Genomic DNA, 17,314 nt, shown 5'->3' with positions numbered 1-17,314 from the left:
TGTGTATAGGGGTCTCGTTGATAGGTCACCAATGTCATTAGCCCAGATAACCACTTTAATAGGTACCTTGTAGTACTAACTACGTTCTGATGTGGAAATGTCCTCTACTTATGCTATGTAAAACTAATGTACACGGAAATCTAAACAATTATTAAATTATCGCACTGGCCCTGCCTTGCAACGTGGCTCATACGTTTGTATAACCATCAGAAAGGGGATCCTTTTTTTTAATAGTTTTTTTCATTTTTTTACCACAATATAAAAATCAGTAAAATCTGTTCTGTAAACAATGTACAATCTCAGCATAGTTTATTATGAAAATATAAAGAACTTATTGCAAAGAAATTTGATCTTTATGAAAATATTATGCTATTTCCAAGAGCATAAAATCCTCTGTTGATTAACAGTTTTAAAGGGAACCTGTCCCCATAAAAATGCAGGCATCATGTTCAAGAGCAGGGTGAGCAGATCAGATTTATACATAGGTTTTTGGGAAAAGATTTGGTATTACCTGTGTTTTAATTATTTAAACCTCTGCTCTTTCTGGGATTTTGGGTCCAGTGGGCGGTCCTAGCAGTGATTGACAGCTTTCTTTGTACAAGTGTGCATACAGAGATTGCTGTCAGTCACTCATAGGACTGCCGACTGGACTAAAAACCCTGAAACAGCAGAGAATTAAATGATGAAAACACAGATTATACTGAATCTTTTCTCACAATATTATGTATCAATCTATTTCGATCCTCCTGCACTATACTATGGTGCCTTTAGATTGGACTGCCTTTACATGGTGACAGGTTCCCTTTAAGCCCCCCATATGCTTTGGATAGCTACATCCAGACTGCTCTAGTGGTGACTTATCTCTCAGAGAACAAAAGGATCAGCAGTCCGTAATCGGACAAGCTGGAGTCTTATCTCCCTCGACAATCATCTGTCGAGCTCGCATACACATTATAGTGTCGGCTGAACCCATTGATGTCAGTCTAATGTGAATGTTGGGCCTTGAGACTCATCAAGACGTCAGAAAAGAGGTCGATCCCAGGGACCCACTTTATGAGCCAGAGCAAAGCACTGCTCTCACTCTATTAGTTCCGACCGATCAAACTTGTACATGGTTGACTATTTTATAAAAAGGCCAGTATGCTTTATTACATTTTCCATTGTGTTACTGCATGTCTGTCCGGCCACAGATTTCCTTAGGCTGGACACAGAACTTTAATTTATCATCAGAATGAAATTTGGAAAATGTATTGTCTTGATGAGACTACCTCTTTAAAGGGAATCTGCTACCAGGTTTTTGCTAACTCATCTGACAGCAGCATGATATAGGGGCAGAGACCCTGATTCTAGCAATGTATCACTTAGATAACTGAGTGGAGTAGTTTTCTCTGCTGCAGATGTAGCAGTGCTCTAAATGCAGAACCCTGTGTATCCCCTCCCACACCACTGATTGACAGATAATGTGTGTGTTGTGACAGAAAGCTGCTATTCATTGATGGGGGCATGTGGTTACACAGAGCAGTTGACTAGGATGCACGAGATACCAAGTCCTGCAGCGATAGTTTACTGCTGATAAAACAGATTTTTTTTTTAAACAACACACAGCCTAGAAAGTGACTGGAATCAGTCTCTCAGCCCCTACATCATGCTGCTCCCAGATTACATAGTAAAAACCTGGTGACAGATGCTCTTTAATGTTTTTTTTCTCATTCTTGTGACCATTGCAGGAGAAGTCTTCATGGGTGGCCAGGAACATTTCTACATGGAAACCCAGAGTATCCGAGTTGTTCCTAAAGGAGAAGATGGAGAAATGGATGTGTATTTGGCAACACAAGATCCAACCCATACACAGGTGAAATAACATTAAGCTGGCCTGCCACGTTTGCTCATACTGTTTATTGCAACCACGTTACAACTAGAGATGAGCGGTGTTCGACTAGAACTGTTCGCCAATCTCAAATTCGAGCTGTTTTGGGCGGTGTTCGAGTTGTTCCACGAACCCGAACGATTTGCAAAAAATTCGGCTGTTCGAGGTTATGTTCGATAACTGTTCGTGCACCAAAAGCGTGTCCTGCATGTCTGGCGCTATTTAGAGCACCAATCATGCAGGGATTGTCTGCCACTCACTGTAATGCCACAGCCATGGTGGTTGTGGCATTACAGTGGTTGCCCAAATCGATGGGAACAGTGCCAACAGTGAAACATGAAAAGCCGGCAATTCAGCAGCGGCATACACCTGTACCCGACAATTTAGAACCGAAAGAATAGAGCATCACACATAGATTAGATAGATAGAAACATGTCAGCCACATATATACGAAGTACAGTGAAAGTGTTGCTTACTGTACTTGTCATTTAGCGTAAAGGATTTATCAAAAAAAATAATAGTGTTTTCATGCACCGTCTCTTTAAAAAAGCCGGCCGGCAATTCAACAGCGGTACCCGACAATTTATAACAGACAGAATAGAGCTTCACACATAGATTAGATAGATAGAAACATGTCAGCCACATATATACGAAGTACAGTGACAGTGTTGCTTACTGTACTTGTCATTTAGCGTAAAGGATTTATCAAAAAAAATAATAGTGTTTTCATGCACCGTCTCTTTAAAAAAGCCGGCCGGCAATTCAGCAGCGGTACCCGACAATTTATAACAGACAGAATAGAGCTTCACACATAGATTAGATAGATAGAAACATGTCAGTCACATATATATGAAGTACAGTGATAGTGTTGGTTACTGTACTTGTCATTTAGTATTAAAATAAAGGATTTATTATTAAAAAAATTGGCGTGGGGTTCCCCTTAATTTTAGGCTCTAGCGGAGGTTAAGCAGACGGCTGGGGCAGATGTTTGAAGCCTGGGAAGGGGGTAATACCCACGGAGCTTCCCAGGCTACTAATATCAGCCCCCAGCTGAATACATAGCCTTTACTAGCTATTAAAATGGGGGACACCCCAAAAAAAATGACGTGGGGTCCCCCCTAATTTAATAGCTAGCAAAGGCTAGGCAGACAGCTGGGGGCTGATATTAATAGCCCAGGAAGGGAGCCATGAATATTGGCCCCCTCCCAGGCTAGAAACACCAGCCGTCAGCCGCCCCAGAAATGGCGCATTCATAGGATGCGCCAATTCTGGCACTTAGCCTCGCTCTTCCACGCTGCCCTGGTGCGGTGGCAGGGGGTAATAGGGTTGGGGTTGATGTCAGCTTATAATGCCAGCTGACATCAAGCCCAGGTTAGTAATGGAGAGGCGTCTATAAGACACCCCCATTACTAACCCCATAGTCAAAGTTAAAAAAAACACAAACACCCAGAATAAAGTCCTTTAATTGAAATAAAGACACAATCCTTTATTGTTCTAAATTAAACCATACTTACTGTCACGCCCATTCCAGCTGAAGCCAACGATCTCCTGCAATAAAAGAAAAATAATAAACCAACATCATCCTTACCTTTCCATGGTTCCCACGACAGCTTCAGCTCTGCTACATCGAGATGACAGGCTGGACCGCAGCAGAACGCTGCCATCCAGCCTCTCATCCCGCAGACATTGAGAAGCGCAGGCTTGCTTGCGCTGCTCAGCGTCTCTCTGTGACGACATCCAGATGAGCCGAGTTCATGTCCAATGAACTCGGCTCACCTCATGCACGTCACTGACAGCGTGGGAAAATTCTCACGCTGAAGCGGTGAGTGCAGGAGAATTCTCCCACGCTGTCAGTGACGTGCATAAGGTGAGCTCATGTCCAATGAACTCAGCTCACCTCCTGCACTTCACTGACAGCGTGGGAGAATTCTCCTGCACTCAGCGCTTCAGCGTGAGAATTCTCCCACGCTGAAGCGCTGAGTGCAGGAGAATTTTCCCACGCTGTCAGTGACGTGCATAAGGTGAGCTCATGTCCAATGAACTCAGCTCACCTCCTGCACGTCACTGACAGCGTGGGAGAATTCTCCTGCACTCAGCGCTTCAGTGTGAGAATTCTCCCACGCTGAAGCGCTGAGTGCAGGAGAATTTTCCCACGCTGTCAGTGACGTGCATGAGGTGAGCCGAGTTCATTGGACATTAACTCGGCTCATCTGGATGCCCTCACAGAGAGACACTGTGGAGCGCAAGCAAGCCTGCGCTTCTCAGTGTCTGCGGGATGAGAGGCTGGATGGCAGCGTTCTGCTGCGGTCCAGCCTGTCATCTCGATGTAGCAGAGCTGAAGCTGTCATGGGAACCATGGAAAGGTAAGGATGATGTTGCTTTATTATTTTTCTTTTATTTCAGGAGATCGTTGGCTTCAGCTGGAATGGGCGTGATGGTAAGTATGGTTTAATTTAGAACAATAAAGAATTGTGTGTTTATTTCAATTAAAGGACTTTTTTCTGGGTGTTGTGTTTTTTTTTAAATACTTTACTAGAAATTCATGGTGGTCATGTCTAATATTGGCGTGACCCCATGAATTTCGGGCTTAGGGCCAGCTGATAATGCCAAGCTGGCCCTAACCCCTTTATTACCCAGTGAGCCACCGCACCAGGGCCCTGGATGAGTTGGGTACAGCGCCAGAAGATGGCGCTTCTATGAACGCGCCATTTTCCGGGGTGGCTGCGGACTGCAATTTGTAGCGGGGGGGGGCCCAGAAAGCTTGGGCCTCCCTGCGCTGCAGATTCCAGCCCCCAGCTGCCTAGTTGTACCTGGCTGGACACAAAAATAGGGCGAAGCCCCACGTACTTTTTTTTTAATTATTTCATGAATTTCCTGAAATAATTTAAAAAAATTGAAGTGGGGCTTCGCACTATATTTGTGTCCAGCCAGGTACAGCAGGCAGGAACGGGCTGCCCCCATCCACCAGCTGCCTATTTGTACCTGGCCGGACACAACAATATAGGGAAGCCCTTTTTTTCTTAATTATTTCATGAATTTCATGAAATAATTAAAAAAAATTGAAGTGGGGCTTCGCACTATATTTGTGTCCAGCCAGGTACAGCAGGCAGGAACGGGCTGCCCCCAACCACCAGCTGCCTATTTGTACCTGGCCGGACACAACAATATAGGGAAGGCCTTTTTTTCTTAATTATTTCATGAAATTCATGAAATAATTTAAAAAAAGTACGTGGGGCTTCGCCCTATTTTTGTGTCCAGCCAGGTACAACTAGGCAGCTGGGGGCTGGAATCTGCAGCGCAGGGAGGCCCAAGCTTTCTGGGCCCCCCCCCGCTACAAATTGCAGTCCGCAGCCACCCCGGAAAATGGCGCGTTCATAGAAGCGCCATCTTCTGGCGCTGTACCCAACTCATCCAGGGCCCTGGTGCGGTGGCTCACTGGGTAATAAAGGGGTTAGGGCCAGCTTGGTATTATCAGCTGGCCCCAAGCCCAAAATTCATGGGGTCACGCCAGTATTAGACATGACCGCCATGAATTTCTAGTAAAGTATTTAAAAAAAACACAACACCCAGAATAAAGTCCTTTAATTGAAATAAAGACACAATTCTTTATTGTTCTAAATTAAACCATACTTACCATCACACCCATTCCAGCTGAAGCCAACGATCTCCTGCAATAAAAGAAAAATAATAAACCAACCTCATCCTTACCTTTCCATGGTTCCCACGACAGCTTCAGCTCTGCTACATCGAGATGACTGGCTGGACCGCAGCAGAACGCTGCCATCCAGTCTGTCATCCCGCAGACACTGAGAAGCGCAGGCATGCTTGCGCTCCTCACTGTCTCGCTGTGACGGCATCCAGATGAGCCGAGGTCATGTCCAATGAACTCGGCTCACCTCATGCACGTCACTGACAGCGTGGGAAAATTCTCACGCTGAAGTGCTGAGTGCAGGAGAATTCTCCCACGCTGTCAGTGATGTGCATGAGGTGAGCTCATGTCCAATGAACTCAGCTCACCTCCTGCACGTCACTGACAGCGTGGGAAAATTCTCCTGCAATCAGCGCTTCAGCGTGAGAATTTTCCCACGCTGTCAGTGACGTGCATGAGGTGAGCCGAGTTCATTGGACATGAACTCGGCTCATCTGGATGTCGTCACAGAGAGACGCTGAGCAGCGCAAGCAAGCCTGCGCTTCTCAGTGTCTGCGGGATGACAGGCTGGATGGCGGCGTTCTGCTGCGGTCCAGCCTGTCATCTCGATGTAGCAGAGCTGAAGCTGTCGTGGGAACCATGGAAAGGTAAGGATGAGGTTGCTTTATTATTTTTCTTTTATTGCAGGAGATCGTTGGCTTCAGCTGGAATGGGCGTGATGGTAGGTATGGTTTAATTTAGAACAATAAAGGATTGTGTCTTTATTTCAATTAAAGGACTTTATTCTGGGTGTTTGTGTTTTTTTTAACTTTGACTATGGGGTTAGTAATGGGGGTGTCTTATAGACGCCTCTCCATTACTAACCTGGGCTTGATGTCAGCTGGCATTATAAGCTGACATCAACCCCAACCCTATTACCCCCTGCCACCGCACCAGGGCAGCGTGGAAGAGCGAGGCTAAGTGCCAGAATTGGCGCATCCTATGAATGCGCCATTTCTGGGGCGGCTGACGGCTGGTGTTTCTAGCCTGGGAGGGGGCCAATATTCATGGCTCCCTTCCTGGGCTATTAATATCAGCCCTCAGCTGTCTGCCTAGCCTTTGCTAGCTATTAAATTAGGGGGGACCCCACGTCATTTTTTTGGGGGGGTCCCCCATTTTAATAGCTAGTAAAGGCTATGTATTCAGCTGGGGGCTGATATTAGTAGCCTGGGAAGCTCCGTGGGTATTACCCCCTTCCCAGGCTTCAAACATCTGCCCCAGCCGTCTGCTTAACCTCCGCTAGAGCCTAAAATTAAGGGGAACCCCACGCCAATTTTTTTAATAATAAATCCTTTATTTTAATACTAAATGACAAGTACAGTAACCAACACTATCACTGTACTTCATATATATGTGACTGACATGTTTCTATCTATCTAATCTATGTGTGATGCTCTATCTTTCTGTTCTAAATTGTCGGGTACCGCTGCTGAATTGCCGGCCGGCTTTTTTAAAGAGACAGTGCATGAAAACACTATTATTTTTTTTAAATAAATCCTTTACACTAAATGACAAGTACAGTAAGCAACACTATCACTGTACTTATTATATATGTGACTGACATGTTTCTATCTATCTAATCTATGTGTGAAGCTCTATTCTTTCTGTTCTAAATTGTCGGGTACAGATGCTGAATTGCCAGCCGGCTTTTTTAAAGAGACGGTGCATGAAAACACTAATATTTTTTTTAATAAATCCTTTACACTAAATGACAAATGCAGTAACCAACACTGTCACTGTGCTTCTTATATGTGTGACTGACATGTTTCTATCTATCTAATCTATGTGTGATGCTCTATTCCTTCTTGTCTAAATTGTCGGGTACCGGTGTATGCCGCTGCTGAATTTGCCGGCCGGCTTTTTTAAACAGAGTGTCTTCTGAGCAGTTTGTCAGCTTTTGGACACCTTTGCAGGTGTTTTCTATGTGTTTCTATGTGTTTTTGTTTGCCTGCCATTGGTTTTAACGGTGTTCGACGGTGTTCTAAGGTGTTCGACGAACAGTTCGACGAACAGTTCCTCGAACATCCCGGTGTTCGACGAACCGAACCGAACCCGAACACTACGGGGGTGGCTCAACACTAGTTACAACCAAAATATTCCTGCCATTTTATACTAGAGACACTGTGGACTATAAGATGCAGGGACATTTTTGCAATCTTTATTTTTTCTAAAAAATGCATCTTAACTAGTGTTGAGCGAGTATGTTCTGTTCCGAGTATGCTCGGGCCGAGCTCCGAGTAGTTACAGCTGCTCGGTGATATGGTTGAATCGCTCCCGTGTGCATGATTTGCAACTGTTTGGCAGCTTTATTACATGTGAGGAATGTGTAAGAAATAGACATTCCTCACATGTAATAAAGCTGTCAAACAGTTGCAAATCATGCACACGGGAGTGATTCAACCATATCACCGAGCAGCTGTAAATACTCGGAGCTCGGCCCGAGCATACTCGCCGAAAGGGTTAATAGAACATACTCGCTCAACACTAATCTTCACCAGTTTAGGGACTGGGTCATTTCCACCTGTTCCTGACCAGGCAGATTTTCTGGTTTTATAGCACATGCGCTTTTAATGGCACTCAAATTTTATCTCATTCAGATGTTCAAATGATGTGTGCCTTTTTTGTGATACATGAAGCTTAATTTTTATGTCTTTTTTTTAAGAACTGTTAAAAAATATTTTAAATTACTTTCCCCTTTTGCGTAGAAATGATCTTTATATGTTGAACTTTTTTTATGGGGGCAGAGCTAGAAGCAGCGATTTGGACTGGTGGTGTTTCTTTTTTTATTGATTTTGTTTTGTCTTTTTTTGGGGCTTTTTTATTTATTTATTTTCATTGATTTCATATACATTGCTCAAAAAAATAAAGTGAACCCTAAAATACCACATCCTAGATATCACTGCATGAAATATTCCAGTTGCAAATCTTTATTCATTACATAGTGGAATGCGATGAAAACAATAAAACATAAAAATTATCAATGTAAATCAAAATTAATATCCCATGAAGGTCTGCATTTGAAATGATACTCAAAATCAAAGTGTAAAATCAAATTACAGGCTGATCCAACTTCAGTGGAAGTGCCTCAAGACAAGGAAATGATGCTCAGAATTATGTGTGGCCTCATTGTGCCTGTATGACCTCCCTACAATGCCTGGGCATGCTCCTGATGAGACGGATGTTCTCTTGAGGGATCAACTCCCAGATCTGGATTAAAGCATCAGTCAATTCCTGGACAGACACCTGATGCAATGTGGCGTTGGTGGATGGAACGAGACATGATGTCCCAGATCTTCTCGATAGGATTCAGATCTGAGGAACGGGCAGGCCAGTCCAAAGCATCAATGCTTTCATCATGCAGAAAATGCTGACACACTTCAGCCACATGAGGCCTAGCAGTGTCAAGCATCAGAAGGAACCCTGGGCTCACTGCACCTGCATATGGTCTCACAATGGGTGTGAGGATGTCATCCCGGTACCTAATGACAGTCCGGGTGTAGACCGTGTACCGATGAGGTCTCTCTCAGAATACTGCTGGCCGAGGGCAAAGAATACTAGCAGACAATTTGTTGGGGAACACCTTTTTACTAAGAACAGGAACTGGGTTGCCCCAGCAATACAAGAAAGAAACACAAACTTCACACACACCTAGCTCAGGACAGCTAGGACACCTGCGCTGCACAACTGACAGGACCAGGATGTACTAACAGAAGAACTATAATTTTCCTACCCAGGGGTTCCGCCTAATGCGGTAACTGAGTGTTGCCCAGAGCAATGATGCAATCAGATTTGTGCACAAGGCGGCCCGTGCAGTGGTGCAGCGCAAAAGTTCACAAACTTAACAACTCTCTACGTTTACAATGCTGTTATTTTAACTATACACAAGCTCACCACTGAGGGGAGTCTCTAGCTAAGGTTCACCCAAACATGCCTACAAACAATGTCTCTAATTGATAACCTGTGTTTAGTGCCAAATTCTTCCTGCTATTTGCATGCATGCATCCATCGGGATCCCTGTGGTGGGGCCTGAGCTCAGGACTTACCGGCCAGTAGCTGTTCTCTGAAGAAGCATAATCCAACAGGTCACTTAGCTGGGAAACTGAGGAGAGGGTCATGACCTTGTCACAGGAGCGCAGTTTTCAGTTTGTCAGACTAGCAGAAGGCCCTACACCTCACTCAGATGCCTTGGGGGAAATCCAACTCTGCATCTAACCATAGTCGTCCCCCAAAGTGAATCTTTCTCTTTGGCCAGAGACACAGGCAAGGCTTCACCTTCACTCAAAGTTCTGTTACGATCCCAGCACGCTGCACACACCGAGCTCTTAGGACACAGCACCACAATCTCTTTCCTCTCTTCATTACTTACTTTTGCAGACTCACACACCATCAAGTTCACCATAGAGTCACTTTTAGAGGCAACAGAGACCTATTGTGGCCGGAGGCTGATACCGCAGCAATGTCCACACATCTCCCTCTCACAAGGGTACCTCTGGCTGTGCGGCCCTCCAAACAAATGCCTCCCCACACCATTACTGACCCACTGCCAAACCGGTCATGCTGGGGGATGTTGCAGGCAGCAGCACGTTTTCCACTGCGTCTCCAGACCCTGTCACGTCTGTGTGAACCTGCTCTCATCTGTGAATAGCACAGGATGCCAATGTCGAATCTGCCAATCTTGGTGTTCTCTGGCAAATGCCAATCGCCCTGCATGGTGTTGGGCTGTAATCAAAACACCCACTTGTGGACGTTGGACTCTCATACCACCCTCATGGAGTCTGTTTCTGACAGTTTGAGCAGACACATGGATGTTAGTGGCCAGCTGGAGGTCATTTTTCAGGGCTTTGGCACTACTCCTCCTGCTCTTTCTTGCAGAAAGAAGGAGGTCGCGGTCCTGCTGCTGGGTTGTTGCCGTCCTATGGCCCCCTCCACGTCTCCCGGTGTACTGGCCTGTCTCCTGGTACAGTATCTTCTCCATGCTGTGGACACTGTGCTGACAGACACAGCTACCCTTATTACCACAGCTCTCATTGATGTGCCATCCTGGATGAGCAGCATTACCTGAGCAACTTCTGTGGGTTGCACTGTAGAAACCGCCTCATGCTACTGTACCTCTAGGGGTTGAGAGCAATAACAAAATGCAAAAGTGACCAAAACAAGAGCCAAAAAGGATGAGAAAAGAGAAATGGTCTGTGGTCACCACCTGCAGAACACTTCTTTATAGGGGTTGTCTTGCTAATTGCCTATCATTTCTACCGATTGTCTGTTCCATTTGCACAATAGCAGGAGAAATTGATTCACAATCAGTGTTGCTTCACTGATCTCCCGCCCAGGGCACTCTTGTCTCGCGCACTCTGTCACATCTAGGCCCATTACCTCTATGAGTTATAAACTCTGAGTCGTACTTCTAGGCGTCCTTCCCCTGGACCCGTCTCCGGTCGATCACTTCTCTCTTTCTTTGCGCTAAGATCTCGCTATCCTGCGGCATTGCTCCTGTCTAGACTTTAGGTCTACTCTAGACACACACTGGGCTCTATCTGACGTTAACAAGTTCTGTTTGTCTATTCTATTTGAATGAACAAACAGAATTCATGTGCAAAACTGATCTATTGCATTACTAATGCAAACCAATGTAGAGGGACCCCATTGATTACTGTGTCCATCAGGATTTAGTTATGTGACTGTTTTTAGAATGGAGTAAAAAGTTCTGCATGGTGTTCTTTTTCTTACCTTCTCAAAAGTGACACACAACGGAACCCAGACACATCCCATAATAATCATTGGGGTTACTCTGCCTCTGTTTTCATCAGTTATGCAACAGAATACATGTGAATTCCGTTTGTTTGTGCATCTAAACCAGGGGTGGGGATCTTTCTTCTGCCAATGGCCATTTGTATATTTATACCATACTTCGGGGCCGTACAATTTGTGCGCTATCTCCGCCCACAAAGCATGTCCTGACACTGGCACTGGTGTCAGGGCGTAATCTTTCACTGCACGTGTCTCAGCATTCAGTAGTGAACACTGTGAGCCGTCTCACAGCACAAGAAGAAATTAAAGGGCCAGCAGCCGTCAAAATACAACTGCTTGCCAGAGGTGTAGCTAGGGTTTTGGTTCAGGGGGGGCAAAATTTCTGGGTGGGCCTCTAATCAGGTAACCCTGATTACACCTATGGTGGCGCACCCAGATAGTGGATGTAGGAGAACCTCAGCAGATGACCACGCTGTTACTAAAAATAATCTCTATACAAAGAGCAACACTGATATTACTGCTATATGGTGACCATATAGTGATAGATACCAGTCCTGCAGAACACTAAAGAGATTACAGTACAGGTATATATAGTACCTTACAGGTGACGTCTGATGAAATCGTTCACTTTTCCCATATTTTCCATCTGGCCCAGGCCGACACGACAATTTCTCCAACCAGGACTCGTCTACAGAGATTACAACACAGACACATTTGACTCCTTACATTTCAGGCACCGTCCACATCTATTCCCAACCTGCACAAACTCCTCATCCTGCTGATACACCAATACTGAGCCGCTGCTGCCGTGTCCCTATTACTGCACCTGCTGTGTGGTACAGTGTGCCCTTTAAATGCTAAAACAAATCTATAGACTGTAGAAATGCTCTGTGCAAGTGCCCTAGAAAAGAAAGCTCACATTTTGCCCCCTAAAAAGTAATAGCCCTCTGTGTGCCCCTTTGACAGTCACAATAACCTGAGTTCCCCTATAACGATAAGTGCCCACCTAAAATTTAATAATGTCCTGAGTCTCCCCCCATGTACAACTCCCCTCCACACAGTATGATGCTCTCCTATACATAGTATAATGCCCACTCACTGTATAGTACCCCCCCACACAGTATACTGTCCTCTTAGTAGCCTCCAAACTGGTGGTTCCCAGACTGTATGATGGCCCCCTAAATAACCTACATATAATATAATGCACTTCCTGTAGGCCTCTATAGTATAATACACTCCCCATAGGCAGACTCTATACATTATAATGCACCCCCACAGGCCTCCATATAGTGTATAATACACCCACATAGGCAGACTCTATATAGTAAAATGCACCCCCATAGGCCTCCATATAGTATAATGCACCCCATGGGCCTCTATAGTGTAATGCACCCCCATAGGCAGAGCATATAGTATAATGCACCCCCATAGGCAGAGTCTATATGGTATAATGCACCCACATAGACAGAGTCTATAGTATAATGCACCCCCATGGGCAGAGTCTATAGTATAATGCACCCCCATGGGCAGAGTCTATAGTATAATGCACCCCCATAGGCAGAGTCTATAGTATAATGCACCCCTATAGGCAGAATCTATAGTATAATGCATCCCCAAAGGCAGAGTCTATATAGTATAATGCACCCCCATAGGCAGAGTCTATATAGTACAATGCACCCCCATAGGCAGTCTATATAGTGTAATGAACCCCCATAGACAGAGTTTATAGTATAATGCACCCCCATAGGCAGAGTATATATTATAATGCACCCCTATAGGCCTCCATATAGTATAATGCACCCCCATAGGCAAATTATATAGTATAATGCACCCCTATAGGCCTCCATATAGTATAATGCACCCACATAGGCAGAGTATATAGTATAATGCACCCCTATAGGCAGTCTATATAGTATGATGCACCCCCATAAAAAAATACAATACTCACCTCTCCTCCTTGTTCCCAGCGCTGCTACAAGCTCCCGCATATCTCAGAACAGCGGTCGCCAAGTGATGACGTCATCTCGCCCGGTCAGTGACGTCAGACGCAGAGGGGACTGATGGGAGAGGGACCGTTGCGCTCCCTCTCTCATCATTGAACTTGGGCTGACTGGCAGGGCCTGGGCCGACTCCAGGTTTTCGTGTCACCAGACATGGCCGTCTGCAGTGTGCTGTGCGGATGTGTCTGGTAGTAATGACGCGGCAGGGGTGACACACAAGCATAATTAAAGGTGCAGTGTCACCCCTGCCGTGTCATTACTACCAGACACAGCCGCACAGCGCACTGTGGACGGCCATATCTGGTGAAGTGCTGGCAATCATCGGGGGGCCCCCCTCCTGCTCAAAGGCTGTGCACGCCGATACAGTTACACTAGCGTAGCTCCGGGTGGGCCCCTGAGAGCCTGGGGCCACCGCCCCCTTTGTTCCCCCGGTAGCTATGCTACTGCTGCCAGCCCAAGAACAGCTGTCCCTGGGAATCTGCCTGGGGCCGGATAAAAGGTCATCGAAGGACTGACATTCCCCACCCCTGATCTAAACTGATCAGACAAATATAATGTGCAAGTGGAATTTAAACTTAACCATAAACTATTATTACCATACTATTACTAAACAAAATCCAGTATACCAAGACAAAAATTACCAATAAGACCACTAATGCCAAGACCAATATTACCATCCATATTGCAATATAATAGACAAATAATACCGAGAGACTATAACCAAATATTATCAACATATATAGCAGTGATTGAATAATACCATCATACTAATCATTAAAGATGTTTTTTCATCATCAACGATGGGTAAAAATGCAAAAATCTCATAAAAACAATAAACTTGCAATTTTCCTCTTATTAAATCTTCTTCATTCACAAGAGTGCTGAGATTTTTCATTTTCTTTTTTTTATGCTTGTTGCCTAGGTTACCGACCACCTCAGTAGTCAGAGGTAATCAATTTCCTAGGCAAGTAGTGCGCTTGCAAGATCTTTTTTATGGAGCTTGAGAACATTGATCTGATGCTGAAAGGTTTTTGGATCCTGCCAGCTTCAGTGCCCCAATGCTGCAGAGACACAGCAGCCTCCGATTGCGGCATCGGAGAGAGCCCAGATCAGACTAGTGAACTGGCAATCACCAAGATCGCACTGCTCTCCTAGTCCCCTAGCAGCAGGAAGCCAAAAGGCTTGGGGGCATTGGCTACTAAAGAACAAAGATGACCCTTTTAAAAAAAACTGCTGTCCTAAGACTGATATTACCACATCATCATTTATATTTTCTACAGGGCCTCATAAGTGCAGCATTGAATATACCTGCCAACAGGATTGTATGCCATGTGAAGAGAGTTGGTGGTGCATTTGGAGGAAAAGTTATACCGTCAGGATATCTTGCAGCAATCACTGCAGTTGCTGCCAACAAGTAAGTAATTTTGTTTGTAATTATGTGTATTTAGGTTGTGCAGACCAACCCTGATGTAGACAAAGGACCCCATTCATCAAAGCTTCCATGCCAGAATTTTGTGACTTTTGGTGTCTTCACGCCAGTTTCTCCCAGTTCTGCTGAAATGGATGAAGCTGGGGCAGGACAAGAGCACTGCAGGGCTGTGACACCACAAAGCCCATCTAATTCATGATAAACTGTGGCGTTCCCTTCCCCAGAATTCTAACTCCAGTCTGTACCCAGCACGCTCCCTCATCAAGACGGTCGTGAACAACGCCGGTTTTGATGAATCGGACCACAAATGTTTTATTTTAGTCCCCTTTTATCCATTGTGAGCATCTCCCTTCCGGAAGATTTTGGTTGTTTTGAAGAGTTTTCAGTACATTTATTGAACATTCTGCCAGGCATGCAGTAATGATATGCTGCTAAATTGTAATTTTCTTTCCTTTTGTTTTTTCTCACATTTATTGCTATAATTGCATTAATGCTGTTTACCTTCATTTTTTTCTCCCTTGTTTCCTTTTATAAATAAAACAAGATTTAAATAGGACCCGTCATCATGTTAAAAGTGACCAGATTTTGCTCATATTTTATTCCTATTTGTTATTTTTTAAATCCTCCAAACGGTTCCAGAGATATGGGCCATTTTCATTTGTGCTCATTTTTATGGTCTTTACCAAGGGGCTTGGCTCACAGGGTAATAATTTAGAGCAGCTCAAAAACACCCCACCCCCAGCGAATCCTATGAGAAATGCTCCCTTGGTAAAGATCAAAAAAATTAGCACTACTTGAAGAGGCCCACCTCTCTGGTACCGTATGGTAGATTTAAAAAAAAAATAAAAAACTAAACTAAAAAAAAATCAGATTACATAGAGGACTAACGGGAATAAAATTAGAGCAAAAACTAGCCACTTTTGAAAGGTCTTCTTTAAAGGAAGACTCCAAGTAAAACAGATAATTGTTTTTTTTTTCTGGGTGCAGGGTTCTGGGGGTGTTTTATGGTGTATACATTGTCTTTTTGGTATTATTGAATGTGTTACACTGGCTATAGCACAGTGCGTATGTATTGTCTGAGGGTGATCTAATAAATATACTTTAATCGTAAGAGGTACTGTATTTTTCGGATTATAAGATGCAGTTTTTAACAAGAAAAACTCTTGCTAAAAAGTGTGTGCGTCTTATAGTCTGGAGGCAGCTTCCTATGATGGAGGAGAACGCTGACACCACATCCTTCCCGATCACAGAGAGCTGCTGTTTATCCTCCTGTCTGACACTGATCTATGTGATCGGTGCAGAGCAGGAGATGATGCTTTCTGCAATCTGTATGGAGGCGACATGAGCTGAGCAGCCAAAGGACCTTCCATCTGACTAATTCAAGGACCTTTCAGGTCATGTGACTGATCACATTACCTGAAAGGTCCTTGAGTTAAAGGGGTATTCCCATCTCCAAGATCTTATCTAAATATGTAGTAGGTGTAGTAGTAATAATAATAATAATAATAATATTAGAAAATACCTCCATTTAGAAATTTAGTATAGTTCTTCAGATTTGATATGTCACACACCTCATGTAGGGCATTTCAGTAGCTTAGGTATCCATGTTTATGACCACTAAGAGCTGACTAATTAACTAACTGTCACTATATGAGTGGTCATAACCATGGATACCTAATCTACTGCAATGCCCTACTTGAGGTAAGTGACATAGTGAATCTGAAGAACTATACTAAATTTCTCATTGGTAGTATTTGCTAATATTATTAGTATTACGCCTACTACATATTGGAGATAGGTTAACCCTTTAATTGTGTGGAAGGTCCTTCAGCTGCTCAGCTCATGTAGCCTCCGTTCAGGTCCCATTCAGGAATTGCAAGAGAAGAACTGGACGGGCACACATTTGGCATTTTGGGGGCGAGGATGCAGATGATGAGCTAATAGAGCACCACTCATACTACAGGGGCTAAATACTGGCTGTGAAGGAGGACAGGTTATGTTGTACTGTGCAGGCTTACACTGACGCAGTAGCTTGTGTGTGTGTGGGTGTGTGTGTGTGTGGGTGTGTGTGTGTGTGTATGTGTGTGTGTGAATATGCCTGTATGTATGTAAATATGCATGTAGCAGAGCTGTGTGTGTTTATATGTGCATATGTAGCAGAGCTGTGTTGTGTGTATAGCACTGCAGAGAGACACTAACAATAGATGTATTACCTCCATATTCTGCCCTAGCACATTAAAATTATTGATAATGACCCCTCTACTTTACACCGCCAGGGAAATTTTAATTTATAAGAAAAATGTTTTTCCTATTTTCTTCTGTCTAAACCTTGGGTGCGGGTTATGGTAAAGTGCGTCTTATAGTCCGAAAAATACAGTATATTTTAAAAAATATTGAGAATATCTTTTACATTCAGCATATTCTTTCCCATTAATATAATTGATACAAATTCTGAAATCATTCTGTACGAATATTGGCCCAATATAAACAGGATAGGTTCCCGCAGTAGCTTCAAGTTAGATGGAGGCACTGACATGCTTAGAACATCCTTTTCTACTTCAACCAAGAAATGAATTAAGATC

The 17,314-nt window shown here is 44.1% G+C and overlaps 1 protein-coding gene across 1 annotated transcript in view; it reads left to right on the top strand.

Annotated features, from left to right (window-relative positions):
* Positions 1-17,314, top strand: part of LOC141161556 (aldehyde oxidase-like) — a 151,507-nt gene that overhangs the window by 91,002 nt on the left and 43,191 nt on the right. Inside the window, exons 21-22 of the mRNA XM_073646514.1 lie at positions 1,728-1,852; positions 14,584-14,717. Coding sequence (XP_073502615.1) covers positions 1,728-1,852; positions 14,584-14,717 — 259 coding nt within the window. The remainder of the gene's footprint in view (positions 1-1,727; positions 1,853-14,583; positions 14,718-17,314) is intronic.

The sequence above is a fragment of the Phyllobates terribilis genome, unplaced genomic scaffold, assembly GCF_046119375.1.
Source record: "Phyllobates terribilis strain yellow unplaced genomic scaffold, ASM4611937v1 Scaffold_9__5_contigs__length_417890890, whole genome shotgun sequence".
In the NCBI taxonomy this organism is placed as follows: Eukaryota; Metazoa; Chordata; class Amphibia; order Anura; family Dendrobatidae; genus Phyllobates; species Phyllobates terribilis.
This window is presented reverse-complemented; position numbering and strand designations above follow the sequence as displayed.